Genomic DNA, 26,959 nt, shown 5'->3' on the forward strand with positions numbered 1-26,959 from the left:
GTTGCCGTTGCTGCAGCTGCAGCCGCAGCCGCAGCCGCAGCAGATACACTACACACTCCGCACCTGCGGCAACTCCGGCCAGTCCAAGTATAGACGCCGCTATAGATGAAACGAACTAACGTAGATCCGAAGAATACAAAGACCGCTGCGCCCTCTCCAATGGCGCCTGACCTAGCCGCCGTTATCAACACCCCGCCCGAGGAACTCCGCTGCGTTGCCTTCCGTCGTCTGCTCCCACCAGGGCTCACTCTTCGACTGCATCGCCAAAACACCGTCACCGACAAATGCTTTGGCCGTTAACAGCCCTCTGCCCCCTTCCCTTTGTCTTACTGGTCCCTCCTCCGTCTCTTCGTCTCCTCCGTCTCCTTCGTCTCTACCTGCCTCTTCTGCATGGCCGTTAGGCCCCTCCGGCCGCCCCTCTTGCCCGATGCGGCATCTCGCGCGATACCGTTTTTTCTTTGACATATTTCTTTCTTCGCCAGGAGCGGCAGAGGCCTTGCAGGGTGTCTGTGACTCTTCAAACCAGCGGCTAGTTCGTATCCTTCCCTGGTTCGTACCACTTTATTGATGCAAAAAAGGCCACTTCATGGAAACAAGGCTCCAGAAAGACAGCGAGACTTTGTGCTACGAAATGGAGAAACCTGAATCGTGCAGCACGTCGCTGTACAGACGCAGAGACCAAACGGAGACGCAGAACAAGGAGTTGAACGAAAAAGGGTACTGTGTGGACGAATCGACACAGGAGACGCCACTCCAAGTGAGCGGAGATGGCTCAAGCTCGTCGGGCTACGACGCCTTTGGCCACGAGGATGTAGATGCATTCCCGGATGGCGGATGGGAGGCGTGGTCGGTGGTGTTCGGGACGGTGTTCGGGTTGATGACGGTGTTCGGGGTGATGGACACGATGTCGTCGATCCAGCTCTACATCTCGAAGCACCAGCTTGCTGACGTGAAGATCAGCTCGGTGTCGTGGATATTTTCGCTCTACATGTTCACCAACTTGTCGATGGGTATCGTTGTGGGGCCGATCTTCGACATCTACGGCGTGCGAGGCATCTTGATTGTCGGGTCGGTACTGAACTGCGGCGGGCTTTATGCGACAGCGTTCAGCAAGGAGCTCTGGCAGTTTGTGCTCAGCTTTGGCATCTGCACGGGTATTGGCTCAGGCCTCATGTTGTCGCCGCTTGTGGGGGTTGTGAGTCACTGGTTCTTGCGGAAGAGAGGGCGGGCCAACGGGGTCTCCGAGTGTGGATGCATCTCGGGCGTGTTCTTCCCGATCATGCTCCGCTCGCTCTACCCTTCTATCGGCTTCACAAAGAGCATAGTCATCCTTGCCAGCATCTGCGTCTTCTTGTGCATCCTCACGATCCTCATGGTGAAAGACCGCTCGGACGTGTTGCATGCAGACAGCGCCGACTTGAACAAGAAACAGCGTTTGCTTGATGCGTACAAGCACATGGTCAACTTCCAGAACTTCAAGGAGAAACGGTACCTATTCTTGGTGTTGGGTATGTTCTTCAACGAGTTCTCCATCATCTTGACCGTCACGTACATCGCCACGTACGCCACCGCCCGCGGGTTGTCCGAGTCGACGGGCTACCTCATCGTCACCGTCATGAACGCCAGCGGCATCTTGGGCAAGATTATCCCCACCTTCATGTGCGACTTCCTCGGTCGCTTTAACGTCATGCTCATGATCGCCTGCATGATGGTTATCTCGCTCTTCGCTATCTGGCTCCCCTACTACAACATCGTCGGCTACTACATGTTTGCCGGCGTCTACGGCTTTGCTTTCGGCGCTGCCTACGCTTTGACTCCCGTCTTGATAGCCCAGATCTCTAAGACCAGGGAGTTTGGCTCCCGGTACGCCACCGCCTACTTCATCGTCTCCTTCGGGAACTTGATCTCTATGCCCATCGGATCCCAGTTCATCAACAAAGAAAGTGTCTCCAACTACAATCACATGATCATCTTTGCCGCCTGCTCCATGGTAGTCGCCACCTTCTTCTTTTTTGTCAGCAGATCCTGCATCGTTGGCTTAAAACTCAAATGCTTCGTCTAGTCTATCTCCGGCTATCGCAGCGCCAGATTTTATTCTCCCTATCTGTCTTCCTATCTTAACGCTTCACTTTCCTTGCCGCCCTCCCTTTTCTTCCTACGGGCTCATCTATTTTTCTACACCCTAGACATACGTATACACATATAATTCCACCCTAACCTACAGTTTTATTGTTTCCTCCTGCCCCTCCTTTCCGATGACTTCTGCACACACGCTCACACTATTCCGCCGCCTCTCCCAGATCACCATATCTGCGCTGTCTGGTTGCACCCGGCCGACAGGACGCCCAGCATACTTCCGTAGAGGCCTACACATGTCGCAGAGCCGGCCGGCTAAGTCGTCCCATTCGAAGGAGAGTGAGGACCTCGTCACGAAGGCACACCTCGAGCAGCTCAAACCGGAGAACTCGGCGGCGTTTGCCTTCAAGTACTTTGACGAGCTCTCGAGCCACGAGAACCCGATATTGACGGCGGAGTACAAGCAGTTGCCTGACGACTCGCAGTTCATCGACAAGCACTACGACGAGTTGGTAAAGTACAGAGACCTCATCTGCGGCGTTGGCGGCCAGTTCGGGGAGATATCGGGCGTGCCGGAGCTCTTTTTGCGTTTGAGCAAGGTCCACCCGAAACACGTGGTGGCTTCTACAGACGGACCGGAACAGACGGAGACACAGGCCATTCAGGGCCCAGCCAAGGAGATGAAGGACTCGTTCCTCAAGATGCAGGTGGACCAGTTCGACCAGTTTGTCATCGACCTTATGAACGCGCTGAGGCTCAACGGCGGCCACCTCTTTGTCCTCGACTTGCTCATCTACAACAACCAGGTGTTTGACCACTGCGAGCGCACCCACCACACCGTCTAGCGTGGCAGCTAGCAGGGCGTCGGGCGGAGTGTCCGCCGCAGTCCGCATGTAGTCCCAGCCTGAACAGTTATAGCCATAAATGCGATACGATCGATCCGACACTTTTCATTCGAGATCCTCTTCGGGGGCACACCCACTCATCGACACCGACACTATGTGCTGCTAATGCCTGGGATGCTGGCGCCTGTGCTGCTGACACCTGTGCTGTTGGTGCAGCTGAGTGCTCCGTCCTCTTGGCCCCCGTAAAGCAACAGTGCTGGTTGCACCTCCCCAACCCCGCGGCCTCGGCTGGTCCTGCCTGTCCTCCGTACATGTTTACAGCAGCCAGCTCCGGATGCCTCCTGCTCTTCTTCCAGGCTGGAGGCAGCGAAGAGAGGCATTGTACCTGGACCGGTACCGACGCCATGCCGTTCAACCTCAAGAAACTCTGTGTCGACCGGAACAACTTGGGCCTAACTAGGGTGCCCTTCTACAAGACGCTACAGACATGGAAGCTCACCGACGCCCTCTACGTGCTGCTCATCTTCCCTCTGGACTGGTACTATTTCGAAAAGATCGAGCCATACCAGCGGCAGTTTGCCGTCAACGACATTACGCTCCAGCACCCCTTTGCGGAGCACGAGCGGGTTCCGGGCGACGTGCTCATCCGGTGGATCATGGTGATCCCGGCGACGGTAATGCTTGTGCTGTCGATGGTGCTCACCCCGAGACCATTCAAGCTCTACGTGGCGTACGTGTCCGTGCTCGGTGTGTTCATATCCATGGGGACGTGCATATTTGTGACGGACGTGTTCAAGAACTGGATCGGCCGCTGTCGGCCGGACTTCCTTGCCCGGTGCATTCCGCACGAGTCGGCGCTTCCGGACGTGCTCTACTTCGCCAAGGACATCTGCACGACGACGGATAAGGGCAAGCTCCTGGACGGCTTCAGGACAAGTCCGTCCGGCCACTCGTCGATGTCCTGGACGGCGTTCGGGTACCTTTCGCTGTGGCTCAACGGCCAGCTGAACTGCAGCCACATCCACCGGGGCGCATGGCGGTCCATCATTGCGTTCCTGCCCTGCTTGTTGGCGTTCTACGTGGCCTTGAGCCGGACGCAGGACTACCGCCACCACTTTATCGACATCATTCTCGGCTCGCTGCTCGGCGCCTTCATAGCCTGGTGGAGCTACCGCAGATACTTTCCCGAGCTCAAGACCAGGGCCTGCTACATTCCGTACGTGCTCTTGGAGCGCATCGAGCCGGCAGAGTCACTCAGTGACATTGGCGACGAGCTGCTCGTCGGCCACGACTACTACAAGGACATCCAGCTGGCCATGGGCACCTACGTTCCGACCGGCACAGACCCCATCGAGAACGACCTCGAGAGCAACAACCACTCGTCTTTCAGTCCTTTCTAGCTGGTCGACTCGCCGACTGGCAGGTGACGCAAACACACATCACAACCCCACATATAAGATAAAAAATATAAAATATAAAACATAAAACATAAAACATAAAACATAAATCTAACATACAAGACAGCCGCTTACTGCTCTTACAAGCCGCCCTCCTCCCGGGCAATGCGTCTGTTTCGGTCCCGGTGCAATCTGTCGAGCTCTCTCCGCTTCCACGCCAGCAGCTCCACTGCGTCGTCTGGCACGTCCGCGTCGTCCACCGCCTCGCACAGCACCCGCTCGTCCAGCACAAGGCTGTCCTGGAAGGCCCGGTGAAGCTGCTCCCGCTCAAGCCGCTTCAAGTTCCGGTTGATGCTTGACACGGCAACGTCTTCCAGCGTCGGAGCAACACCAGCCGGCGCATCTGCCTTATCTTTCTGTTGCTGCTGCGGCGTCGTTTTCCTGAACGCAACCTTTTTGTGGAAAGTCGGCTCGTCTGAGCCACTCGACCCGCTTCCGCTGTCACTGTCACTGTCGCTGCCACTGCTCACCATTCCCTGCCGTCGAACACAGCTCCAGGCTCTCTTCCTCTCCACTTCTACACTTCTTTTCAGTGCTCTTCTTGATCCAGGAAACTTCACCTGCCAAGGGCCCAATTCATGTTGCCGCGCCGTGTTTTCCGTGGCTGACAGATAGGGCCCCGGCAGGGGAGAAGGGTAAGCTTCTCGACTACCAAAGCGAGCCTGAACGCTCTCTCTCAGCCAGCGTGTCTGCTGGTGTAAATACTGACCGGAAGTTGAAGGCTTTGGGTCTGTTCAATGCCGAAACAGTGGGACATCGAGATGCCGTCACAACCAGCCCCATGCTTCCGCCTGCTATCTACATGCATCGGGGAATCGAGCTGCGCTTACGTCATCACACTGAATTTTTTTGACTTTTTTTTTCATGAGCTCCGTTTAATTTTTCATGATTTTTCAGCTTCCAGAAATTTTTTTCCTGATAAATGCAGATGGAAAGTATGTGCAGAGCAGCTTCCTGAAGAGACAGCACAGCTCAGCAATAGAAGAAGAAGTCCAGCATACGCCACACACACAGCACGATGTCCGCCATTTTCAAAGCGCTCCGCCAGCCAAAGCACGCCAGCACCAAGTCTGACTCCGATAAGGTCGAAAAGAAGAGAATCAACAGACAACGGGTGTTGCTCATCTCGTCGAGAGGCATAACGTACCGTCACAGACACTTGATCTCGGATCTGCAGGCGCTTCTCCCCCACGCGAGAAAGGAGCCTAAGCTCGACACGAAGAAGACGCTTTACGAATTGAACGAGATTGCCGAGCTCTACAACTGTAACAACATCATGTTCTTCGAGTGCCGTAAGCACGAGGACCTCTACCTCTGGATCTCGAAGCCACCAAACGGACCAACGATCAAATTCCACGTGATGAACTTGCACACTTTGGACGAATTGAACTTCACTGGGAACTGTTTGAGGGGCTCGAGACCCATCTTGAGTTTCGACAAGTCGTTCGACACCGAAGAACACTGGAAGCTCGCCAAGGAGATGTTCATCCAGCAGTTCGGTGTCCCACCACAGGCCAGAAAGAGCAAGCCCTTCATCGACCACGTCATGACGTTCAGCATTGTTGACGGCAAAGTCTGGGTGAGAAACTACCAGATCAACGAGAAGGTGGAGCTCAAGGAGGACGAGGAGCTTCAGGCCGAACTAAAGACCGATGACTTGACTCTCGTTGAAATCGGGCCTCGTTTTGTGCTCACGCCGATTGTCATCTTGGAAGGGTCGTTCGGAGGACCTAAGATCTACGAAAACAAGGAGTACGTGTCTCCAAACGTCATGCGTGCCCAGACAAAGTTCCAGTCTGCCCAGAATGCGAGAGACAGACAGGTCCAGGCCTTGGACAGGAAGCACAGAAAGAGAGACCAGGTGCTGCAGCACGATCCGCTCTCGAACGAGGCGCTTTTCAAGGAATGAGCTCCACGTCCACTTTATAGCGATATAGCATAATCCCGTAAAGAATTATAGATAGGTCATCTACGTGCAGGGCGACTCACGGTGCTGCCGCTTGCGCTGGAAAGAGCCGTACCGGCACCCCCGGGGGCACACCCTTCGTCTGGTCGTATGAATAGATTCAAATAAATAAATAGTGCATGTTTAGATACGTTGGTATAATATACAGTGTCTAGACAGGCTCTAAGCATGCTTTTCTAAGTAAGCCTTGATGAACTTCTCTTCGTCCGCGTTAGCAGCGTCAATCTTGGCCTCCTTCTTTGGAGTCGTGGCCCATGGCTTTGGGAGAACCAATAGGACAACAGCGCCGATGGTACCGAGAGCAAGTTGGTGTGGAGGAACGGCCTTGCCGAGAATGTTGTATGCTGCACCCATTGTTGTGTTTTGCGATGTGTGTTTCTATTAATGTGTGTTCAAAGCTGGAACCAGAGTGAAACTGAGCAAAGACGACGACACACGCTTTCTCTCCATTCCAAGAGCATTCATGTCTCCTGTCTACCAAAAATCGGTTTCCCCATTTTGATGCGACAACAGTTTTTTTCTATTGGGTGGGAGGGAGCAATATAAGGTGCACGGATGTAAAAAAAGAGGGGGGCAATATATGGTGCACAGGTGTAAGGAATGCCCAACTTTTTTTTTCAATCGACGCGTCGATTGAAGATTTCCCCAGATCTGAATCGGGCTACATGATTCTGGCATTACCATATAGGACATTTGGTGGAGAAAGAAGGTTCAAAAAGGACCCGAAACCTGGGAAACGGTGGAAGCCGAGAAACAGAACAGGAAAGCGAGAATGCTAGCACTGAAGCAGACGCTGGGACGGCTTGTGGGCGCCCGATACGGGTCTACGCTCACGAACGAGACGGTGAAAACGTTCAAGGGAAAAACCCAGCAGCAGCAGGAAGAGTCGTTTAAGAAGGTGCAGACGGGCGGCAGCAAAGCACCGAAGAAGAAGCGGAGAACGCTCGAGGAGTCTGTGTCGTTTGAGGACTTTGTGCTCCGGGGCCAGGTGCTCCACGTGTACCGAGACATTCTCCGGTCGGTACACAAGATCCCGGACGCTTCTCTCCGAAAAGAGGTGTTAGGGTTCGTGAAGGGCGAGCTGCGGGCGACGGCGGAGGTGACCGACCTGAACGTGAAACGGTCGTTGCTAATTGGCGGCATCCGGCAGTGGAAGAGCGTGTCGAACAACATGGGCTTGTCGTACACGGAGGTGGTCTTTTGAGTCATTCTTCTCAGAATTAATAACATCTTATTTACATGGCTTTCTTTATAAATATAAGTATAACTCGAAATCCGCTGCGGAAGTCGGAGTATCAACGCTTGACCCAGGTAGGCATCTTTCTGGCCTTCTTCTTACCTGGCTTCTTTCTTTCGACCGATCTAGGGTCTCTGTGGAGGACCCCGGCCGCACTCAATCTCTGCTTGTACAAGGGGTTGTGGATGCACAAGGACTTGGCGAGAGCCAACTGGAGCGCCTCGATCTGACCCGTAGAGCCACCGCCTCTGACAAGACCAAAGATGTTGAACTTGCTCTCGCTCTCGACAATCTGCAGCGGGTAGAGCAGCTTCATTCTGTCCTGCTCCTTCGGGAACACTATCTCGAGAGACTTGCCGTTCACCATCACCTGCCCGTCGCCTTCGACAACGTAGATCTTGGCGCTCGACGCCTTTCTGCGTCCAACCGCAACAGCACGGCCCTTGTCGTCGAGCGTCTTCAGATCGCTGGCGGCTTGGTTCACGTTCTGCTTTCTCATGTATTCCGCCAACACACTATTCAACTCGTCCGACCTCAACTCCACGTCAATGGCATCCAATCTCTTGAGCACATTCACGAGCTGCAGGTACTCCGTCTCCTTGAGCAACTCACCGCCAGCTCTCTCCTTGTACTGGTTGAATCTCAACCACGAGCCCGTGGACGTCCTTCTGTCGAACGGCAACGTTGCGTTCTTGTTTAACAAGTCCTGCACCTTGCTCATGTGCATCTCGTGGTATGGGTTTCTGCTATAGAACGTAGGGATCGCAGGCACAAGACGTCTCGCCTCCAACTCTGGAATGAACCTCGACACAAGTGGGTCGTTGTACAGCCTGTTCTGCGGTTGAAACATCGTCCCATTGAACTGTCTGTTTCTCGCCACATCCACCTTCTCTGGCTCCTGGATCGTCACTTTACTGTCAACTGTCTCGGCTGCTCCCTCTGGAACTGGTTCTGCCGACGCTGCGGCCCCTGTCGACTGTGCACGCAGTCCGAACACACGGACCCCTGCCCCCAGTTGCAGCACCTTCTGTATTCCCGTCCTTGCGAGCATTTTTGTCTGGTTGTCTCCTCCCCTACCACTCTTCCAGCAGCTCCTATTTGCTCCTTCCCTGTCTGTGCAAATGGCATCTTTCTTTTCAAGTGTCTCGTCCTCCAACCGTCCAACCCCTGCAAAATCGGGGACGCTCGCAACAGCAAAGAAAAAAAAATGAAATTACGTCGATCGGCGAAAATGTCACGTGCGCACATGTTTTGCCAGATTACTTACTGTTGGCTATCTTCACGGAAGATGGATAAAGCAGTGTACACATATATACAGAAATGAGAGGCCGCTACTTGGCCAGCCGCTGGTCGTTCTCCCGCTGCTTCCTCTGCAGCTCCTTGTGCTCCTTCTTCCCGCGTTTGTACTGCTGTCGGGCGACCTCGGCACGCACAACATGTTTCTTCTTGGCTGCAACCAACCGGCCGGCCTCGCCGTCCTGCCATATTCCGCAGGACTCGATGACTGAGACCATGACCTCGGTGATGCCGGTTCTGGACTGCTCGTTGCTGCTGACAGCATAGCACCGTGGCGTCATGCTGAGGCCCCCGATGAAGCCGGTGGTGACCAGGTCAAGGATCCGTGCCTTTCGCTTGTCCCGCGGGATCTTGTCGATCTTGTTGAAGATGATGTCGAATCTCACTCCCACGTCCGTCAAGTTCTGCAGAAGCAGCTCGTCGTACGCGTTCAGGCCCACTTCTGCATCGAGAATCAAGTAGGTGTTCTGCAAGTTGCCCCGTTTCTGTAGATACTCGAAAACCAACTTCCCCTGCCACTCACGGCCCTTGACACCGTATCCAGGGCAGTCAACAAGTCTGAACCGCCCTCCAACGTTGTAAAAATTCAAGCACGGCGTGTACCCTGCCTGGTTCTTCACCCTGGCATACGGCTGCACTACGGCGTCCTTCTTTTTGCTCAACAACGCATTTATCAGAGACGACTTTCCCACGTTACATCGTCCCAGAAATATCACCTCCGGTAACTCCTTTCCGGCAACCTCCATTGTGGGAATCTTTCGGTAGTCATATATACTCCACTCTAAGGCAACGTGGGCCAAGGTTAGGAAGCCGGCTATACTGGTGTACTCTTTATGGCTTGCCTTCCATTTCAAAGGTAGCGCCGTCAGCTTAGCCAGTTCTTTCATGATCTCCAGCCCATAGTTATCGTGTGGATCGGTCTTCTTTGCCTTGTTTTGTTTTGGCACCTCTATTTTCTTGTTAGCAAGTTCAGCCTCTTCGGATTTGGCTAAAAGTGCTTTCAAGTTCAAGATCTCCCTTTTTTCGTGCGGTACAGTTGACACATATCTTTGCCAAAGCTGGGTGCCACCTAAAAGTCTTGAGTGACAAGATCTCATCTCTGCTGACTTATTGCTCTCCAGTTCATCAGAAAAAGGCTTCTACTAACATGGATCCGACATTAGTTCTTTCTCCGAATATTGTTCAATATCTAGAAAAAAAAATATTACGCGGTTCATTTTGACGAGCCAGGCTCTCTCCTATTTCAAACCTTTCTGCGTTAAATCGATCTACATAGCCAAGCCTGGCCTATACCGCTATAAATGGAACTCTATTACATTTGTTCACTATAAGTCTTTGCAAGAGCCTTGATTGTATCCACAATCTCCCGACACTCTTTTGAGCTTCTTGCCTCAAGATAGTACTTTTTGACAATACCTTCGGCGTTCTTCTTGATAATAATCTTGAAATAGTTCGGAACCTTTGGGTTTTGCTTGATTTTTAGAATTTGGGAGATATCGAAATTGTAAGTCTTCGATTCATACCACGACCCTTTGAATTCATTGAAAGGCAAGAGATAGATCTGGTATCCATCGACAGTCAACGTCTTCGGTAACTTATTCTTAAACGACATTTGCTGTCTTCTCCAAACCGTCCACCTATGATACATTAAGGCCTTATTGTCGCCTTCCTCACCTTCCACTAAATAATTGTTGTTTTTCTGTTTACTGTAAGCCATAGTTGAGTTGGTGGCGTTGACAATTTCGACGCCATTGGGGCTCGTCACACCTGTAGCTCCCATCATAACGCCATTATTCACAGTAACCCCATTCATGTTGCCCATAATACTTCCAAAGGTCATGTTATTACCAGTATTGTTCCCAGAGGGAAATAATTCTTGCTGCGTCTGCTGGTAGTGATCGGCCGTATTATGCAGAATGGACTGTATGGTTTTACTACGTGTCTTGAACTTATTTAGCTTCGATTCCTTCTCCCTTTCTTTGTCATTGAAGCCCACTTTATTGCTACCCGTATTCAATTTTGACTTTAGGTACGCATATTTCCTGATATCCTTCTTGACTTGTTTTTGATTCTTTTCGTTGAAAACTAAATTATCATCATCCGAGTCCAGATCGTCAAGAACGAATTGCTGCTGTTGTTTCAGTTGACGTTGTTGTTGTACCTGTTGTCTCTTTTGTTGTTGCTGTTGTTGGAAATTGTTCGACGGTAGAGTATTGGTAAAAGTTAGCCCTGAAGTTGGAGTTAACTCTGATGGTAGTGTAGCAACAGAGTCACTCTTCGTTTGCTGAGCAGCATCAAATGTCGCATCATCATAATTTATTATTCCAGAAACATTTGCAGACATTTGAGGATTTATATCGGAGAGGTTCTGCGAAGAACCATTTTCCAATGGGGATGGCGTTACTTTTTCATTTTCTTTAGTTTCGACATCTGTGCATTCGACAAGAACAAACTCATCGGCACCATAAGATTGAACAACTCTTGTCCGATCCAAAACTCCAAAATCGTCTTCCATTTCCCCGTCGTCATCTGCAAGGTACAGCTTCCAGGCATTTGGGTCCAAATGATGCTTATCAAGGCTCTCATTTTTGCTTTGCTGTAAAACGTAGAGCACATATCCAATCAGCTCAACCACTTGAACTGAAGAATTGACCTGTAATTTCAAAGACTGATTATATGGTATTCCCAAGTCTGGAATACATATCTTCAAGCGTAAAAGTGTATCACTAACACTTTGCTTCTCCATGACGTATTTGTAGTAATCCAGCGAAATGTTTTTCTTATGAATAAGTTCAGTTAGTTTGGAAGTCTTCTGCTTACTCGAATGACTAGGTAAATTATTGTTGGTATTTTTATTGATATCAATTTTGTTGAAAAAAAGTTTATTACCTTCTTTATTCTTTTCTTTTTGCTTTTCTTTCTCTTCGCTTCCAGAATCATACTTCATACTGAGTAAGTTGTTGTAACTTTTGGCGGATTTGACTCCTTTGGAAAGGGATTTGGTGTTTGCTGTCGACGTAGAAGATATTGAGGTTGCATCAATGGTATTGAGGTTCGACTGCATATGTGTTGTCAAGGAACTACCGGTGTCCGACATCAATAAGGTATTAGGTCTGATTACACTACCTATCGATTGCCTTCTTCTTGCAGGAGCTAAGGATCGTGAAATTCCAGTACCACTAGTACTTCTCATCCCCGGACGACTGCGAACAAAGTTTATCTTGGATATTGAGTTCATTTTGGGCGAAACCTCCAGCTTGTTTTTCATATCACTCGAAGTACTGTTGACACTTGAAGAATCTCTTCTTCTATTATCTTTGCCCAATCCTACTGCGGAATTTGCACTCAACACATCACCATCGTAATATCCAACACTGTCATCAATGGGGTAGTCTTCTGCATCACTGATGTAATCTTCTGAGTCCAAATCGTCGATATAATCGCCAACATCGGGGTCCTCGTATGGATGGTACAATCCTCTGGATCTCCTCAAACCAGAAGTTAGTGAGCTTCCAGTACTTGTACCAGGGCTAATATCGTCGCCATTGGGACCTACACCTAAAAGAGCTGAATCTGAAACTTCACCTGCATCCCCTGAAACACCTTTAGCAAGTGAAACTCTTTTCTCTGTTCTTGTGGTATTTGCTGTTGTAGGAGGATTAAAGTAGTCGTAGTCCGAGTCAGCTAATTCACTCGATTCTATTGAATCAACCACAGAATCATTGTCTTCGAAGTCTGAAGAGTTTATAGTATCTCTTTCGGAATTCGACTTTGAATCATCCTCATCATAATCCTTGCTGGAGTGAAGTTGTGAAGATGCTGCATACGCTGATGCTGTATCTGACAATGAATCTACTTTTAGGACAGGTACAGAATCCAATTCAGCTCCTTCAAGTTTTTTGGTATCAAAACTACCGTTTTTTTCCATCATACTTGACTCTGGTTGCTGTGCTTGATTTAGTGTCTTGTCATTCAAACCTGAGTTTGAGTTTTTATGTGGCTCTTCTTCTGAGCCATCTGAGCCAAAAACCAAGTTGTTTGCGTTTGAGTTCGTCGCTGAATGATGTGCAAAAGTAGAAGCAATTTGCTTAGGACGAATAAATCTACCCAACGATCGTAAACCCTTGGTCTGCTTCTTCGAGCCTGATGAAGCTTCAGTTTTAGAAGTAGATGCTGAAATCAAAGCTTTGGAGGATGATTTTGTGGACACAGGGGTATTTATTAGAGGATCGAGTTCGGACTTTGATTTAAGAGTGTTCACCGAGTCAGAACGGTCGCCCAAATCAGGACGTCTTATTGGCGTGAGTTTGCTTTGAAGAGATGGTGGTGATGCTAACGAGGAATTGAGATGGGTTACTTCCTGTGAAACTTTCTGAATTTGTTGATGTTCGCTTTGTGTGGGTGGTGAAAAGCTTGATTCGTCTTCGGTTTCAGTTATGGTTGATTCACTGATAGCAGAGGATGGGTTTTTATGGTGGTCTGCAGAAGGCAGTGGGCGTCGCCGACGTCTAAAGGGAGCAATAGACGACATAGTGCTTGCCGAGGAAGTGTTCCGCTGCCTGCTGTCAACCAACCCGGACGGGACTTCGTTGAGTATCGGACTGGTCGATATAAAAGGTTTTCGGTTAGCATTGTTGCTATCGTCAGCGCTGCTTTCCTCTTCGTCGGTTTCGTCGTCGCCTTCTTCCTCTTCTTCTTCAATATCCTCATCAATTTGATCCTCATCCTCTTCTTCTTCTTCATCCTCTTCATCCGATTCATCGTCATTGGACTCTTCCGTAAGAATGTTCCCCCGCGTACTTGACTCATTTTTGTTTCTCCGAGACATGTTTTCGGAAAGCCCGTCAAACCTTATCGGCGGAGAGCCATTGGGGAGCTTTGCAAGAAGCGGAAAGTTCGCCTGTATGTCCAGTTTCGTGCTGATGTCTCCTTCTCTATATAACCGCCCAAACAGCGCTGGTGATTGAAGATTCGCAAATCCGGAGTCGTCGTCCGAGGATGTCTGCGCCGTTGAGAGCGAATTTGCTAGCTGCAATGTTGCGGCTAGACATGTTTCTCGCAGCACATTAACTATTATGTCCTTGTCTAAAGGTAGCGTCATTGTGTGAGAGACCTCGTTGAGCTACTAGAATGTTTGTTTTGTGTTCTGGCCTGCTTTTTCCTGGAAATTACGGTCCTTGTCAGGGGTGTTAGAACATTTCGGCAGCAGAAAGATCAACAGGCTTTTCTTCGTGGACAAGAAAAGGAGGCGGCGCGGGCGAAGGCGGAGAAGGAAGGAGAGGGAAAGAGAAGAAGAAGATGTGCTGGACGGAAAGATGTCCAACGTTTGGAAGAAAAAGGGGCAAAAGCACAAGGGGTGGAAAGATCCAATAGATAAACTACTGTAGACCACGAATACGGGGCGATGGTGAAAGACACCGAGTACTACGACCTTCTGGGCGTTTCGCCAGAAGCATCTGAGCTTGAAATTAAGAAAGGGTACAGAAAGGCGGCTCTCAAATGGCATCCAGACAAGAATCCAGATAATCCAGAAGCAGAGAAGAAGTTCCAAGAGATTGCAGAGGCATACCAGGTCTTGAGTGATCCACAAAAGAGAACCATCTACGATGAGGTTGGAAAGGAGGAGTTGAACCAGCAAGGAAATGGAGCGTCCCAGGATATAGACCCTAAGGAATTTTTCAGCATGATTTTCGGTGGTGAAGCGTCGAAGGACTACATTGGAGAGTTGAACTTCATCCAGATGATGTTTGAGGCAGAAGAGCAGGCTGATGAGCAAGAGAAAGAGGGAAATGAGGGTGCAGGTAACGGCGACGTCAAGGCCGAAAGCGGTGCTGGTGACAAAAGTAGTTCCACGCATGTCACCCTGCACGATGGAAGCAAGAAGACGTTTTCGGACTTGAATGAGGAGAGTAAGACGGCGACTAAGGAGAAGCGGAAGCAGGGGATTGATGCAGAGACGGTCAGGAAGCAGAGAGAGGAGGAAGAGAAGAAGGTGAAGGAGTTGGCGGAGAAGTTGAAGGCCAAGATGGACCCGTTGCTTGAGAGCGTGAAGGGCGGCCATTTGGACAAGGAAGGTAAGGACTGGCAGATTTTTGAGAAGAAGATCAGCGACGATATCGAGGACTTGAAGCTCGAGTCTTTTGGCCTCGACATTTGCCACTTGATTGGAAAGATCTACCTCTTCAAGGCCACGTCGTATCTCAAGTCGAAGAAGCAGTTCACGGGAGGCTTCCACAAAATCAGCTCGAACTTCAAACAGAGCAAGGACACTGTCCGCGGCATGATGGACATGCTCTCGTCCGCCACAGAGGCACAGAACACCCTGGAGGCCATGCAGCAGCTCGAAGGGGTCAGCCTGGAGGACATGGACCCGTACAAGCGGGCGCAGTACGAGCAAGCGGTCACGGGTAAGTTTATCTCCGTTGCGTGGGCCTCGTCCAAGTTTGAGATCCAGCAGACCTTGTATGGGGTGTGCAACATGTTGCTGAACGACAAGGAGATCAGCAGCGACAAGCGCAAGCTGCGTGCCGAAATCCTCATCGAGATGGGCCGCATGTTTGCCATTGCCAAGCGGGATGAGTCCGAGGAAGAGGACCAGCAGGTGTTCGAGCGGCTGATGAAGGAGGCCAATGAGATGAAGGCCCACGACCTGAAGCGAGAGGCCCACATGAAGGCCAGAAACGAGATGAGAAGCGGCCTCGCCGAGGAGAAGGCTAAGCGCAGACTCAACCACGACAGCCACGACGCCAACCAGAGCAGCAGCGGTGCCGCCAACAGCACGACGTCCGGAGCGTACTCATATACCTACGGAAAGGGCGATGGCAAGCCTGTGGACACCAAGCAAGAGGACAAGCCCTCCACAACGGCCGCAGCGACATCCTCATCCTCCAAAACGGCCACTGCTCCTGCTGCCACTGTTTCTACGGCCGCCTCTCCTCGAGCCAACTCCGACGGCGCCAAGTTCGGGTTTGGCTTTGGCCGCAAAATCAAGAAGGTGTTCAACGTGTAGAACACCAGCCCTTCGTTATGACCACCTTTCAATTAGACTGTATATGAAGCATTGTTAACACTAATACTAATTCTAATACGACTTTTAACTTCTGGCTTTCCGAGATGGGCTCAACCTTTTGCGTCCGTCTCGCGAGTATAAAAGAAGGCAGTTTCCGTGCTTTTCGGTCGAACTCTGCCTGTCTTTTCCTGTAAACAAAAGCTCTTGGCCTGTTGGAGTACTTACGAGACAGTGGCCTAGGTGCATCCGTGGTTATCGACAGTAGGAACCACCACCCGGGACGAGCTCACGGCTCAGCCCTGGCGCCTGTGCTTTTTCGGGATGCAGCCGGATTGTAGAAGAAGCAGCCAGCCGACCAGCCTTGGTATCATGTAGTTGTAAGCACCATCGTCTTGTCGTCGATGTCGTCGTGCACATGGTTTTGTGACGTGTCTGACGAGCAGATCTCCAGCTCCGCCCGGCCCTCCTTCCTCCCGTCCTTCCCGTCCCGAACACGTCGCCGTCGCTTTTTCGCATCACCACTATGTGCACCGAAACGACAACAAAGAACAGACATCTTAGTCCACCACAAAAACCGAAGTTGCTGCTGATCTCCGACAGATCCACCCCACATCTACTTTCTGCCAAGGTACACCCAAGAGCCTTCATACCTTCGCAACTAGATCCTTTGTACAACCGCCCTTGCAGCTGTTAGAGAGCGGAACAGATATAGGCTCAGACAGTCCAACAAAAAACACACGGACTACGATCATGGGCTTCATAAACAAGAAACATGACAAGAAGGAGAGACTCGAACGAATGCAGGAACTGTACAAATCGATAACGAACTCGAACTGGGCGGCCCTCAGCATGGAGCAGAATGGGCATTTCAAACATGCGTTGATCAGCTGGACAGACCTTAACTCGTTTGCAGATGAACAGGTCGAGAAGCTCAACGAGGAGACGGCAAACGTGCATCTCTCCACCGACGAGAAGATAATCCTAGACGAGCTCAACAAGCTGAGAGCCGAGATCGAGTCAAACTGCTATGCTTCGGCAAAGGCCATGGAGAGACACCTACAGCTGCAACATCAGCAGTCACAGCATCAACAGCAACTGCAGCAGCAGCATCAACAGCATTACGGTAACGCAGTCCCGACATTGCGGACAAGCATTCCCCACACAATGAGTTCCCGGAAACCCGGCTCCAAGATGCTCAAATCTCTTCGCCCAGGAGGGCTGACATCATATTCTTCAACGCCATCCGCCACGTCCATGTCCAAACAGTCCGGTGTTCCATCTGCATCCACCGGGTCGTCCGTTTCGAACTCCCTTCCGACCGCAAAACACGCCGCCAACTTGATGTGGGCGCCTTCGAACTCTCTTAACGTGAACAACAGCAACAATAACAGCAACAGCAACAGCATTAGCAACTCCAATCTCCTGGCGCCTGATTCAAACTATACTTCTAACAGCTACAGCAATGGCAGCGTCAACAACAATGAATACCAATCCAATAGCGTATCTGCTACGATTTCACCTGCCGGTGAGTTTGCCGAGTTCAGCAGTACCACGGTTGCTACAGTAAATACCAACGGCCATTCCAAGAAAACTCCCTCCGACAGGGCCAGAGCGGCATTGAAGGCATCTGCCGCCGTGAAATATCCAAATAGACCAGAGCTTTCCAACAACAGCAACAGTAGTAGCACCAACAAATTGGATGCCACACGCCAACACAGGTCTCATAGGTCCAGGTCTCCGCAATATGAAATATCACCAAACCCTCCGTCTTCTACTTCGTATTCGCCAGTGGCTTCAGAGTCATCGCTACAATCTCCTACAAGAGCCATCAAGAATCCGAAAGTGCCGGTTGCTGCCGGTGATGAGATCAAGGCAGATGAAGACCCCGCAGAAGATTCGGAAGAAGACGAAGATGAGAAGATTCTGAAAAAAATCAAGGGTGTGGATTTGAAATTTGCGAAAAACATCCTTGTCGAAAGTAGCAGAGATCAAGACAAGGTTTTTTGGAGTGATATTGCAGGTCTTGAGCAAGCAAAGGAGACGCTAATGGAAACTGTGGTCTATCCCTTTTTGAGGCCAGATCTTTTCCGAGGTCTACGTGAGCCTGTAAGTGGTATGCTTTTGTTCGGACCGCCGGGTACCGGAAAGACCATGCTTGCAAGAGCAGCAGCAACAGAATCAAATTCCACCTTCTTTAGCATCCAGTCTTCCTCTTTGACGTCCAAGTGGTACGGTGAGAGTGAAAAACTTGTGCGTGCTCTATTCCAAGTTGCCAAGGCAAAAGCACCGTCCATTATCTTTGTAGATGAAATCGATTCTCTTTTGGGGAAGCGATCCGGAGATGGGGACGACGATACAAGTAGACGTTTGAAGAATGAGTTTTTGGTGCAATGGTCAGATCTTTCCAAAGCCGCTGCAGGTAGAGTCGATGACGAGAACGACCCACCCTCCAGGGTTTTGGTTTTAGCTGCCACCAACCTCCCATGGGCCGTCGACGAGGCTGCAAGAAGAAGATTTGTGCGTCGGCAGTACATCCCGCTCCCCGAGCCCGAGACGAGATTGGCCCATTTCACCAAGCTGTTGATGCACACACCTAACTCTCTGACCGAAGATGACATGCAACAGTTGGTTGAATTGACCGAGGGCTACAGTGGAAGTGATATTACGTCGTTGGCCAAGGATGCTGCTATCTGGCCTATCCGAGAATTAGGTTCGAAGATGCTCAATCTCAAGGAGGTCGAGATCAGGCCCCTTTGTTTGGGCGACTTCGAACGCAGTATGAAGAACATTCGTCCGAGTGTGAACAAGGAGGGGTTGGAGAAGTTTGAGGAATGGGCCCGTGAGTTTGGCTCTTCTGGAGCATGAGTCACATTGCCCCGTGAGCCATCTGGCGCTTAAAGTGGCGCCGCCATCGTATCTATACCTACAAGCATGCCTGCTTACACACATCTATATACATATCTTTCTTTATTTCAACAATGTCTTTTGTCCCGTGGACGGCGCCTTATCGTTCTTATCAGTCGACGTCTTCGGAATGTTGCGCTCGCGGAACTATTGCCTTATCGAGACTTCCCACCGCCCGACGGTCTTCCTCGGAGCCTGTCGTTATCTCTACAGTCATCAAGGGGCTGGGACATAAAAGTACCTTGTTTCCAGCAAACTTGCGAATAGTTGAAGTTAGTCAGCAGTAGCCTTGCTTTTCATTGATAGCATCGCCCTTTCTTTTCTAAGACACCCCATTTGGAAGTCCACACACACAATGACAGTTCTTTCTTCGCAATACCCATACCCAACGGTGTTTGGCTCGAACGGACTCGTTGAGTCATACAAAGAGTTCGCCCCAACACATGCTATTCCTGAAAAGACGAGGAAGAACGAAATCCAGAGTGTGCTAAATAGAATTACCAGCACACCGGGGTTTGACCCAACGATGAACTTCGATCCTTCTAAACACCTCATCTTCGATCCAAAGTCTTACGACACCACCAAAACTTTCACCTTATCCGAGCTTAATATTAACAAAACGCATGTTCCGAAAGTGACGGATTTTGGTGCCGCTTATCCTTTCCCGCTGCTCAGCGAAGAAGCCGTCAACATGATCCTTTACGAGGCAATGCAGTCCCATATCATCGACAAGTACGCCAGGTTGCCAAACCTTGCTACAAATGCTACCCGATTGGACTTTCACATCGGCGGGCATGCAGCCGAAGATGCTCCATTTACCAAGGCTGTCGTGAACTCCCCAGAAATTGCTGAAATTGTCTCAACTTTCTTTGGAACCCCCATGGAACCTATCTACAATTCTGAAACCGCACACATGAATGTCAGCTTGGCAACAATGGACGACGAGGAGTCGAAGGCTTACCCACAAACCGAGTCAGAAATCAAAGAGATGCTTGCAAAGCAGGACGCTGGAGACGGAGATGAGATTCCCTCCTCTCTTGGGCTCCACTATGACTCAACCACAGTTGCATTGGTCATTATGATGGACCTACCAGAAGAAGCCGTCGGTGGACAGACCACTATCTTGACAGGTAACGAGAAAACCGTTAGGGTTCCTGAACCTAAGATTGGCTACGCCACAATGATTCAAGGTAGAGTCTTAAAACATTTAGCCTCTAAACCAGTGACCAACCACAACCGAATCACGTTTGTCAATGGTTTTGCTGCAGCTGGTGCCGAAAAGCTTGATAATACTGCACTTACGTCGACAAAACCATCTGTTTTACCCAGAGCACGGTTTGACCTTTTCTACAAGGATTGGGTTGACTACAAATTCCGCAGATTAGAAGCACATTTAAAATACGTCAGAGAAAAGGTGGTAGAGGACTACGAAGCTGGCAAAGGATTTAATCAAGAAGCATTTGTTGGAAAATGCATGGACATTGAAGAATACTTCCGTAAGTGCTACGATGAGATGGAGTGCGTCAACAACCCTCCATATCCTCCACCACACTTCAAGATACCATACGAGGATCTTCCATAAACTCTCAATTCTTTTTTTTTGAGCCTCTGGGTGACTAGTTTCACTGGTTGAGATTATCACATTTTAGCTCTTGTTTTTGCTTTGTATTTATTTACCATGGTCCAGTTTTTTAGAGAAGTAAAAAACCCACTTGCCCTTCGTTTTACAATTTACTCGGAATAGATGCTGAATTTTGACTGCATGAGCCACTTTATAAAAATTGATCGTATGAATCTTCATGAAAATAACAAGAAAATAGTTGGACAACTAAAAGGCGCCATTGAAGCTTTATTTTTTTCTTTCTCCACTTCATTAAAATAAGAAAGTAAGAGACTGTAGCAAGGCAGCTAGTAATGCCATGATACGAGCTGCCCACCACACATGCTGCACTATAAATTTACACTGGGTATAATCAAATTCCCATTTCTTTTGGTTTTGGTTAAAATGACCTGTCATTATACCCATGGTGCCGTCAAAATCGCCCATGATTGATCTAACAGTCACTTCACGAATCCACTTATCACTTGTGATGTTTTTCTCTGCTACCCAACCTTTTTCTTCGTCCACAAAACTGTAATAATTGTCACATCCGTAATGATCATGACCAGTAAGGATAATACCACCAGCACCCTCACCAAAAACGATATCAAGAACCCTCCTCGAAGTTTCTTGAGACAAATGGTTCTGACTTTTCAAAAGGCCAACTCTACTTGGAGAACATCCATGGCAACCACTAGCAGTGTAATATTCGAAATTTGGACCATCCTTACACAATCCAGCTCTCTTGTACATTGGAACATGTGTGAGCAAAATGGTGGATCCCTTGTAATGGGTGCTTTCTAATGCCTCAAGAAACTGCCACGTGTAAGTCTTGAGTTCAGGTTCAAGCATTGGACCATCAAGAGCCAATGAATTTAGCATGACAATCCTCCAAGGATGGTCAGTATCGGTGTCATACTCGATCCAGTAATTCACCTTTCCAAATAATGCTTTCCACCTAGCCATATGCTGGTAAGTTGTATCGCCATAACCTATGTCATGATTACCAGTCACATTCAGGAATAAAGGCTCTGTGTTTGAACCTGTTGAAGGGTCGATGAAAGTACCGTTATACCAGTCATAAACGTCCTTGAACTCGTAAAATTCCCTTTGTTTAAAGACATCGTTTTTGAGATTATCTTCAAAATTTTGCAGATAAGTCCACCAGTCAATATCCTCATGTTTACTTATAATATTAAGTTCAGCCGAGCACTGCTCTTCTGGACGAGGGAACGAACGTGAAACAATTCTTCTCGTCCTGTTGAAAAACTCCGAATCAGCGGTCCATTGTGAAGAGACCAAATCGCCCATCATAGCAACAAAAGAGGGATCTAACCTTTTTTTCATTGTTTCGTAAACGTGCCTTAGATAATAATCATTACCAAAATTGTCTAGCCTCTTCATGTAAGAAGTGTTCGGCCAATTACCATTAAGTTGAGGATCACCGACAGCCATTATCCGGATATCTCGAGGTTGCATATCCACATTTTTGGCATGGTCTGGCAAAAAATATTGCTTATACAGATCTCCAAAATATGGTATCTCAACTATTGCTTTTTCCCAAGCACCTAATGTCGTCAAATCCCGATACTCATGGGACCAGTAGCATTGCGTCGAATCTAATGAAGGATACGTGTAAATGTATAGGTTCAAAACAGCGCCAAGAGCTGTCACAATCCATGCTATTTTTTGCAATAGTTTCATTATTGAAGCTGTTGTTATAGAAGCTATTTTACCTCTAGAGCCTTTTGATAACTGTTTATTTTTCTTCTGCTCTTAAAACAGTGACTAAAATGTGTTCATGGAAAGCTCAACTTCAACTTCTTGCAAACACCTCCCGCGTTTTTTCTGTTTCGTGTTCTCTTTTCGTGTACAGAACACAAAATATACGATAGTTAACGTTATGATAATTTAATTAACAAGTACTTACAAAAGGTTTTAGATTACAAAGTTTTAATCTCTCTAGTAACCATAGCCACCATAGCCACTATAATTGTCGGCATACCCGCCACGATATCCGTTCACGTGGGATGGAATAGGTTGAGAAGAATGAGATTGGGAGTGCGATGCTGGATTCTGCATTTGGTTTTGAAGTAATTTCTTAAAACCATTGCACAAATGTACCATATCTGGATAAGAGTTTTTGTGTAGCATATAACCGTTAGGTAGAACCTTCACATTCCATGTGTAGGTCTTGTCACTGCTGTCGTTCAACTTGAACAATAAGAAAAACCATCCAGGTGCTTTACGATTGAAGCAGAAACAATAACAAGCTCTATTCTTATTTGCCTTAGAGTATCTGATAAGCCAGTCACGAGCGTCATTGACAGGCTCATTTCTGAATTTCTCGTGATTCTTCATGGATTCAACCTTGCTGTGAAGTTCGTTGATGTGTGAAACAATCAATTCATCCAAATCATGATACTTATATTCTCCCACTTGTAGAATCCTGCCAAGGGAATACTCATTGGGCTTATCGTGTTCGGCAATATCAATATGCTGAAAGAGTTGGTTGTCAACCTTCCACGTAATAGTCAAATGATCGTTACCTTTAGTTGATGGTCTAATGACAAATTCACCGTTGTCTCTGGATGCTAAGTAATCTTCGGCTTGACGTGCATCAAAATTTCTAAAAAATGGATGCTTAAGTATACGCTTGCTTCCTCTATTTTCTCTTGATTCAATGTCCCGTTCTCTTTTAACATCTTTGGCTTCAGCTTCAAAATTCCAGATGTCTTTGTAACGATCACCTTTTTTGACCGTCTTGGCACGTGCAATATCCTCTTTCAACAATGAAAACTCAGCTTTGAAATCGGCATATTCAACACCTTTAACAACTGCTTGAACGGCTTGACCCACGTTGTATTTCATTAGCAGATTTGTGGCATCACCATAGGGAACAGCACTAGCTCTTGCAACATTTCCTAAAATACCGTTTTGTGTCACACAGAGCAAATACCTATTATCGACCTTTTGAACAATCACTGGTACAATTACGCCACGGTCAAATGATTCTCTTGTTTCATTGGTTAGCATTTCGAAAACTTCAAAATCTGTAAGTAAATGAAAATTCTTTCTCAACTCTTCGTAATTATTTTGAAGCTCTTCTTTAATCATCTCTAAAGTTGCCCTCTTGCGATGACCATGTTCCTCTAATTGATTAGCATAACCTTCCAATAGTAAATCATCTAATCTCTCAACCCCTTCATCGTATAATTTACCAATTATACTTCCATTGTCAGCTTCAATCTCTGCACGGTCTTCTTCCTCTAGATCAAGAGCATCACTTGCCATCTTACGCGCCAAGTCATAGTCTTCAGGGTGTATACGTGTAGCGTCTAATAGCTCGACATCCTTGTCAAACCTATCTGGAACCGGAATTTCAATAAAAGGTGCGCAATTCATGAATACGGTTTTAGTAACTAATTGTTTCAGAATCAAGTCATCTCTTCTAATTAAAGCACCACCATTCGATTCAATACCTTTGATCAAACTGTTGGCCTTCCTTGGCCCAAGGCCAGCAATATACTGTAACGCCTGTGCATAATAAGTCATCCGAACAGCTTCATTTATCTTGATACCAACAAGACATGTTATATCAACTAATATCGAATCGATTGCTTCTCTGAGCTTATGCTCTGGCAATAAGTTTTGATGTTTATGTATTTGAATGGAAGTGATTGTTTCACCGAGCGAAACATATTCCAAAAGAGGATTTTGTGCATAACGAGCAATAGCAATGCAGAACTTGGCAACAACAGGTTTGTCACTGAATTCTTCATTTGCACGATCCGAATATTCAAACATACGAGCAGTTTCGTTGTTAACAAATATGACTGGTAGTTCAATCTCATTGTCTGCCTCTTTAGTATCTGAGTTGAAGTCTTCTTCTTCGGCAACTGTAGTTTTGTTATTTGTTTTGACAATTTCTTCCACTCTCTTCTTTAACGGAGCACAACTTACGTTATAACCAGAAACGGCAACAACTTCAGGCTTGAACCTATCTATTAAGTTCAATAACTTTCTCTCGAATTCAGCATCTCTCATACTTTCATCAAATTTGACATGCTGGGAGATTGTCCCATCAAAATCCATTGCAATTGCAATAATAGCAGAATCTCTTTTACCCTCTCCGTTTGTTAATGCAAGAACACGTGAGACCATACCTTTACGGTTTGGAAATGGTATATACGGAGCTTGATCGACCTTGTTAATAAAACTATCCCGAACTTGAAAATATAACAAACGTTCGCAAGTGGTGCTGATTTTCTCCTTGACAGTCATGATAATGTTTGGGATCAACTTTTTGATCGCAATATCTAGACATTCACGCCTTAATTTATTCCAAGAAGCTGATGCCTCGGAAGCTCCATCTGATGACATGAAGGTAAAAAGATGGTCGACGAAATTCATGAGTGATGTCTTCAAACCAATCTTAATGATCACGTAACCTAGAGATTCGGCTTCCAGCATACGTAAAAATACATCAGGGCTGTAGTAAAACGAGTCTGGGTTTCTATTCATTGCGTACTTGAAGTCAGCATAAGGCGAACTGTCATGGATTTTTGTACGGCCCTTTTCTGTCAACTCGATATCGATGTTTGAAAACTGTTCAAAAGTAGAACGCAAATGAGACCGTAGCTTTGGGTTATGAACCAACTGTTGAGAAAACATCTGTTTGACTGCATTTATTGCACCATCGGTAGTTGCGAAATAGGATTCTGGCAGATACTGCACAACTAACTCGAAAGGAGACTTCTCGTTATCGTCTGTGAGATATATTTTGGAGTTTGAGATTACGTTTTCACCAAATTTTTCTGCATCAATACCAATTTCCTTGACGACATTATAGATTTTATCATTTTTAACTCTTTCGTACAGCTTAAATCTCGAATGTGTTTTTTTTCTTTTATCATCTGAATTGTCGTAGCTGGCAGGAGACTCGCCATTAGTCTCTTGGATCTTCTTCAATTCAGAGCTGTAAGTGAACTGTAAATAGTCATACAAATCCTGTAATTCGGTGATTGTGTTGGCAGAACTGATACATTCGTCATATACCAAATCAACAGTGTCAAGGGACTGGAAAAACTTTGTGATTGTTTTACGTTTATCATAAATTGCATGATAATCAATGTCTAGGCGTACAATTCTCCACAAATCGTTTTCATTTAACAATTTTTCAACATTTATTTGACCACTTTCGTCATGTGTAGTGTATAATGTGTAATCTTTCCTTGAGTTCCAAATCGTTGGTACTTCCAAGTTGTCTCTAGAAATAAACTCCACAACTTTTGCAACGGAACTTTTGAATGGTTCTATCAAACGTTTGCTTGCTTCATCCTCAAATTGAGCTGCCTTCTCACTAAACAAAGTTGAAGCAATCCATTTCTGCTTTTCAGCAAAATCTGCGTCATTCAAATTATATTCGCTGATGCCATCTCTTAAAACTTGGTAACGCTCAGGTATGTCCGTTGTCCTGATGAGTTGATCTTTATCTGTTAACAAATGCTCTTTCAACTCTTCATATTCGAAAATATTCTTCAGAGCTTGAGTCTCAGACTTTGACTTTGTAACTAGTTTTCCTTCATCATCGTATTGCTTTTCTTCATTTTCATCGTTATCTTCATTGTTCATGTCATCATCTTCCACTTCTTCAGCTTCCAATGCCCAAGCATATTCTTCACCATCACCGAATATCTCGTACAACTCGTCCAACTTGTCTTGATCAATTTTACTCTGTTGTGCAAATTGTGACTGTTTGGCCCTAGCCGATCTCATACGGGCCAATTTTTCATCTCTGTCTTCGTCTTCCTCCGAAAACTCGTCATCTTCAATGAAATCATCGAACTCGCCCACCAAGTTCTGATTGGCTATTCTCTGCTGTCTTTCCTTTGCGGCATCCATTAAGTCATCATCCTCTTCATCATCATTGCCTTCATCATCATCATCATCATCATGTACTCCAATATCTCTGTCATCCCTTGAGGAGAAGCCTCCATTTCTTGAATGTCCTTTGGTAGTAATTGCCTCGTCGGCTTCGTCATCCGAGAACATGTTTGTCAAGCCGTTGTTGGACTGTTCTTCGCTCGCTTCGTCTCCGCCTCTTTTGAGCCTCTTGAATTTGCTCTTTTCAGCTATGGAAGATGGTAATTCTCCAGCATTTTCTCTAAGAAGTTCCAAATCATCTTCATCGAGCTCATTGTCCATATTGGCCTTGGAATTGTGGTCTCTATGTCTTTTACGGCGCTTCTTTGCCGATGTGTCTTCGTCGCCGTCTTCTTCTTCTTCGTCATCAACAATGAAACCTTCACGAACCTTTCTGATTTCATCTTCGTCCTCATCATCATCGTCCTCGTCTTCAGAAGAGTCTACCTGTTTCTGCGAGCTCGAGATCTCTCCCTCCTGATCGTGCTCGTCTTCGGAAAGTGCAGCGGCATCGTCAATCAACGCAGACCGCTTATGTTTTTGAGCCTCTTCGTCCGCCATAGTTCCTGTAGGCTTTCTAGGTCTGCAAGACTCGAAGGTTGTCTCACAGTCTTTCGTGTACCCACTAACCCTATTCTCGACTT

At 47.6% G+C, this 26,959-nt stretch overlaps 15 protein-coding genes across 15 annotated transcripts; 8 read left to right on the forward strand and 7 right to left on the reverse strand.

Moving 5' to 3' along the window:
- Positions 1 to 631: 631 nt before the first annotated feature.
- PICMEDRAFT_36738 (hypothetical protein) lies at positions 632 to 2,062 on the forward strand (the record flags this gene model as incomplete). The annotated part of the gene is made up of 1 exon (XM_019163034.1): positions 632 to 2,062. One exon carries the CDS (start codon positions 632 to 634, stop codon positions 2,060 to 2,062), a length of 1,431 nt encoding a protein of 476 aa, XP_019015780.1.
- Positions 2,063 to 2,372: 310 nt separating this feature from the next.
- On the forward strand, positions 2,373 to 2,921 carry PICMEDRAFT_74381 (hypothetical protein; the record flags this gene model as incomplete). Its single annotated transcript, XM_019164753.1, has 1 exon — positions 2,373 to 2,921. One exon carries the CDS (start codon positions 2,373 to 2,375, stop codon positions 2,919 to 2,921), a length of 549 nt encoding a protein of 182 aa, XP_019015781.1.
- Positions 2,922 to 3,325: 404 nt separating this feature from the next.
- Positions 3,326 to 4,321, forward strand: PICMEDRAFT_74382 (hypothetical protein; the record flags this gene model as incomplete). The annotated part of the gene is made up of 1 exon (XM_019164754.1): positions 3,326 to 4,321. One exon carries the CDS (start codon positions 3,326 to 3,328, stop codon positions 4,319 to 4,321), a length of 996 nt encoding a protein of 331 aa, XP_019015782.1.
- A 68-nt stretch (positions 4,322 to 4,389) lies between these two features.
- On the reverse strand, positions 4,390 to 5,123 carry PICMEDRAFT_174989 (hypothetical protein). The gene has a single exon (XM_019161625.1). It carries the CDS (start codon positions 4,849 to 4,851, stop codon positions 4,459 to 4,461), a length of 393 nt encoding a protein of 130 aa, XP_019015783.1. The 5' UTR covers positions 4,852 to 5,123; the 3' UTR covers positions 4,390 to 4,458.
- A 273-nt stretch (positions 5,124 to 5,396) lies between these two features.
- Positions 5,397 to 6,287, forward strand: PICMEDRAFT_74384 (hypothetical protein; the record flags this gene model as incomplete). Its single annotated transcript, XM_019164755.1, has 1 exon — positions 5,397 to 6,287. One exon carries the CDS (start codon positions 5,397 to 5,399, stop codon positions 6,285 to 6,287), a length of 891 nt encoding a protein of 296 aa, XP_019015784.1.
- A 145-nt stretch (positions 6,288 to 6,432) lies between these two features.
- Positions 6,433 to 6,852, reverse strand: PICMEDRAFT_18075 (hypothetical protein). The gene has a single exon (XM_019161868.1). It carries the CDS (start codon positions 6,696 to 6,698, stop codon positions 6,507 to 6,509), a length of 192 nt encoding a protein of 63 aa, XP_019015785.1. The 5' UTR covers positions 6,699 to 6,852; the 3' UTR covers positions 6,433 to 6,506.
- Positions 6,853 to 7,116: 264 nt separating this feature from the next.
- PICMEDRAFT_74385 (hypothetical protein) lies at positions 7,117 to 7,548 on the forward strand (the record flags this gene model as incomplete). Its single annotated transcript, XM_019164756.1, has 1 exon — positions 7,117 to 7,548. The coding sequence occupies one exon, from the start codon at positions 7,117 to 7,119 to the stop codon at positions 7,546 to 7,548; it is 432 nt and encodes a 143-aa protein (XP_019015786.1).
- Positions 7,549 to 7,639: 91 nt separating this feature from the next.
- On the reverse strand, positions 7,640 to 8,431 carry PICMEDRAFT_36684 (hypothetical protein; the record flags this gene model as incomplete). The annotated part of the gene is made up of 1 exon (XM_019163025.1): positions 7,640 to 8,431. The coding sequence occupies one exon, from the start codon at positions 8,429 to 8,431 to the stop codon at positions 7,640 to 7,642; it is 792 nt and encodes a 263-aa protein (XP_019015787.1).
- Positions 8,432 to 8,804: 373 nt separating this feature from the next.
- On the reverse strand, positions 8,805 to 10,020 carry PICMEDRAFT_18077 (hypothetical protein). Its single transcript, XM_019161869.1, has one exon. It carries the CDS (start codon positions 9,972 to 9,974, stop codon positions 8,913 to 8,915), a length of 1,062 nt encoding a protein of 353 aa, XP_019015788.1. The 5' UTR covers positions 9,975 to 10,020; the 3' UTR covers positions 8,805 to 8,912.
- A 65-nt stretch (positions 10,021 to 10,085) lies between these two features.
- On the reverse strand, positions 10,086 to 14,024 carry PICMEDRAFT_18078 (hypothetical protein). The gene has a single exon (XM_019161870.1). The coding sequence runs from the start codon at positions 13,976 to 13,978 to the stop codon at positions 10,190 to 10,192; it is 3,789 nt and encodes a 1,262-aa protein (XP_019015789.1). The 5' UTR covers positions 13,979 to 14,024; the 3' UTR covers positions 10,086 to 10,189.
- Positions 14,025 to 14,208: 184 nt separating this feature from the next.
- PICMEDRAFT_18079 (hypothetical protein) lies at positions 14,209 to 15,988 on the forward strand. The gene has a single exon (XM_019161871.1). It carries the CDS (start codon positions 14,282 to 14,284, stop codon positions 15,884 to 15,886), a length of 1,605 nt encoding a protein of 534 aa, XP_019015790.1. The 5' UTR covers positions 14,209 to 14,281; the 3' UTR covers positions 15,887 to 15,988.
- Positions 15,989 to 16,478: 490 nt separating this feature from the next.
- Positions 16,479 to 18,961, forward strand: PICMEDRAFT_18080 (hypothetical protein). Its single transcript, XM_019161872.1, has one exon. It carries the CDS (start codon positions 16,637 to 16,639, stop codon positions 18,749 to 18,751), a length of 2,115 nt encoding a protein of 704 aa, XP_019015791.1. The 5' UTR covers positions 16,479 to 16,636; the 3' UTR covers positions 18,752 to 18,961.
- Positions 18,962 to 19,145: 184 nt separating this feature from the next.
- On the forward strand, positions 19,146 to 20,372 carry PICMEDRAFT_74390 (hypothetical protein; the record flags this gene model as incomplete). The annotated part of the gene is made up of 1 exon (XM_019164757.1): positions 19,146 to 20,372. One exon carries the CDS (start codon positions 19,146 to 19,148, stop codon positions 20,370 to 20,372), a length of 1,227 nt encoding a protein of 408 aa, XP_019015792.1.
- A 291-nt stretch (positions 20,373 to 20,663) lies between these two features.
- PICMEDRAFT_13345 (hypothetical protein) lies at positions 20,664 to 22,094 on the reverse strand (the record flags this gene model as incomplete). The annotated part of the gene is made up of 1 exon (XM_019160048.1): positions 20,664 to 22,094. One exon carries the CDS (start codon positions 22,092 to 22,094, stop codon positions 20,664 to 20,666), a length of 1,431 nt encoding a protein of 476 aa, XP_019015793.1.
- Positions 22,095 to 22,289: 195 nt separating this feature from the next.
- On the reverse strand, positions 22,290 to 26,951 carry PICMEDRAFT_18082 (hypothetical protein). The gene has a single exon (XM_019161873.1). The coding sequence runs from the start codon at positions 26,874 to 26,876 to the stop codon at positions 22,353 to 22,355; it is 4,524 nt and encodes a 1,507-aa protein (XP_019015794.1). The 5' UTR covers positions 26,877 to 26,951; the 3' UTR covers positions 22,290 to 22,352.
- Positions 26,952 to 26,959: the final 8 nt, after the last annotated feature.

This window comes from Pichia membranifaciens (genome assembly GCF_001661235.1).
Source record: "Pichia membranifaciens NRRL Y-2026 unplaced genomic scaffold PICMEscaffold_6, whole genome shotgun sequence".
Classification (NCBI taxonomy): Eukaryota; Fungi; Ascomycota; class Pichiomycetes; order Pichiales; family Pichiaceae; genus Pichia; species Pichia membranifaciens.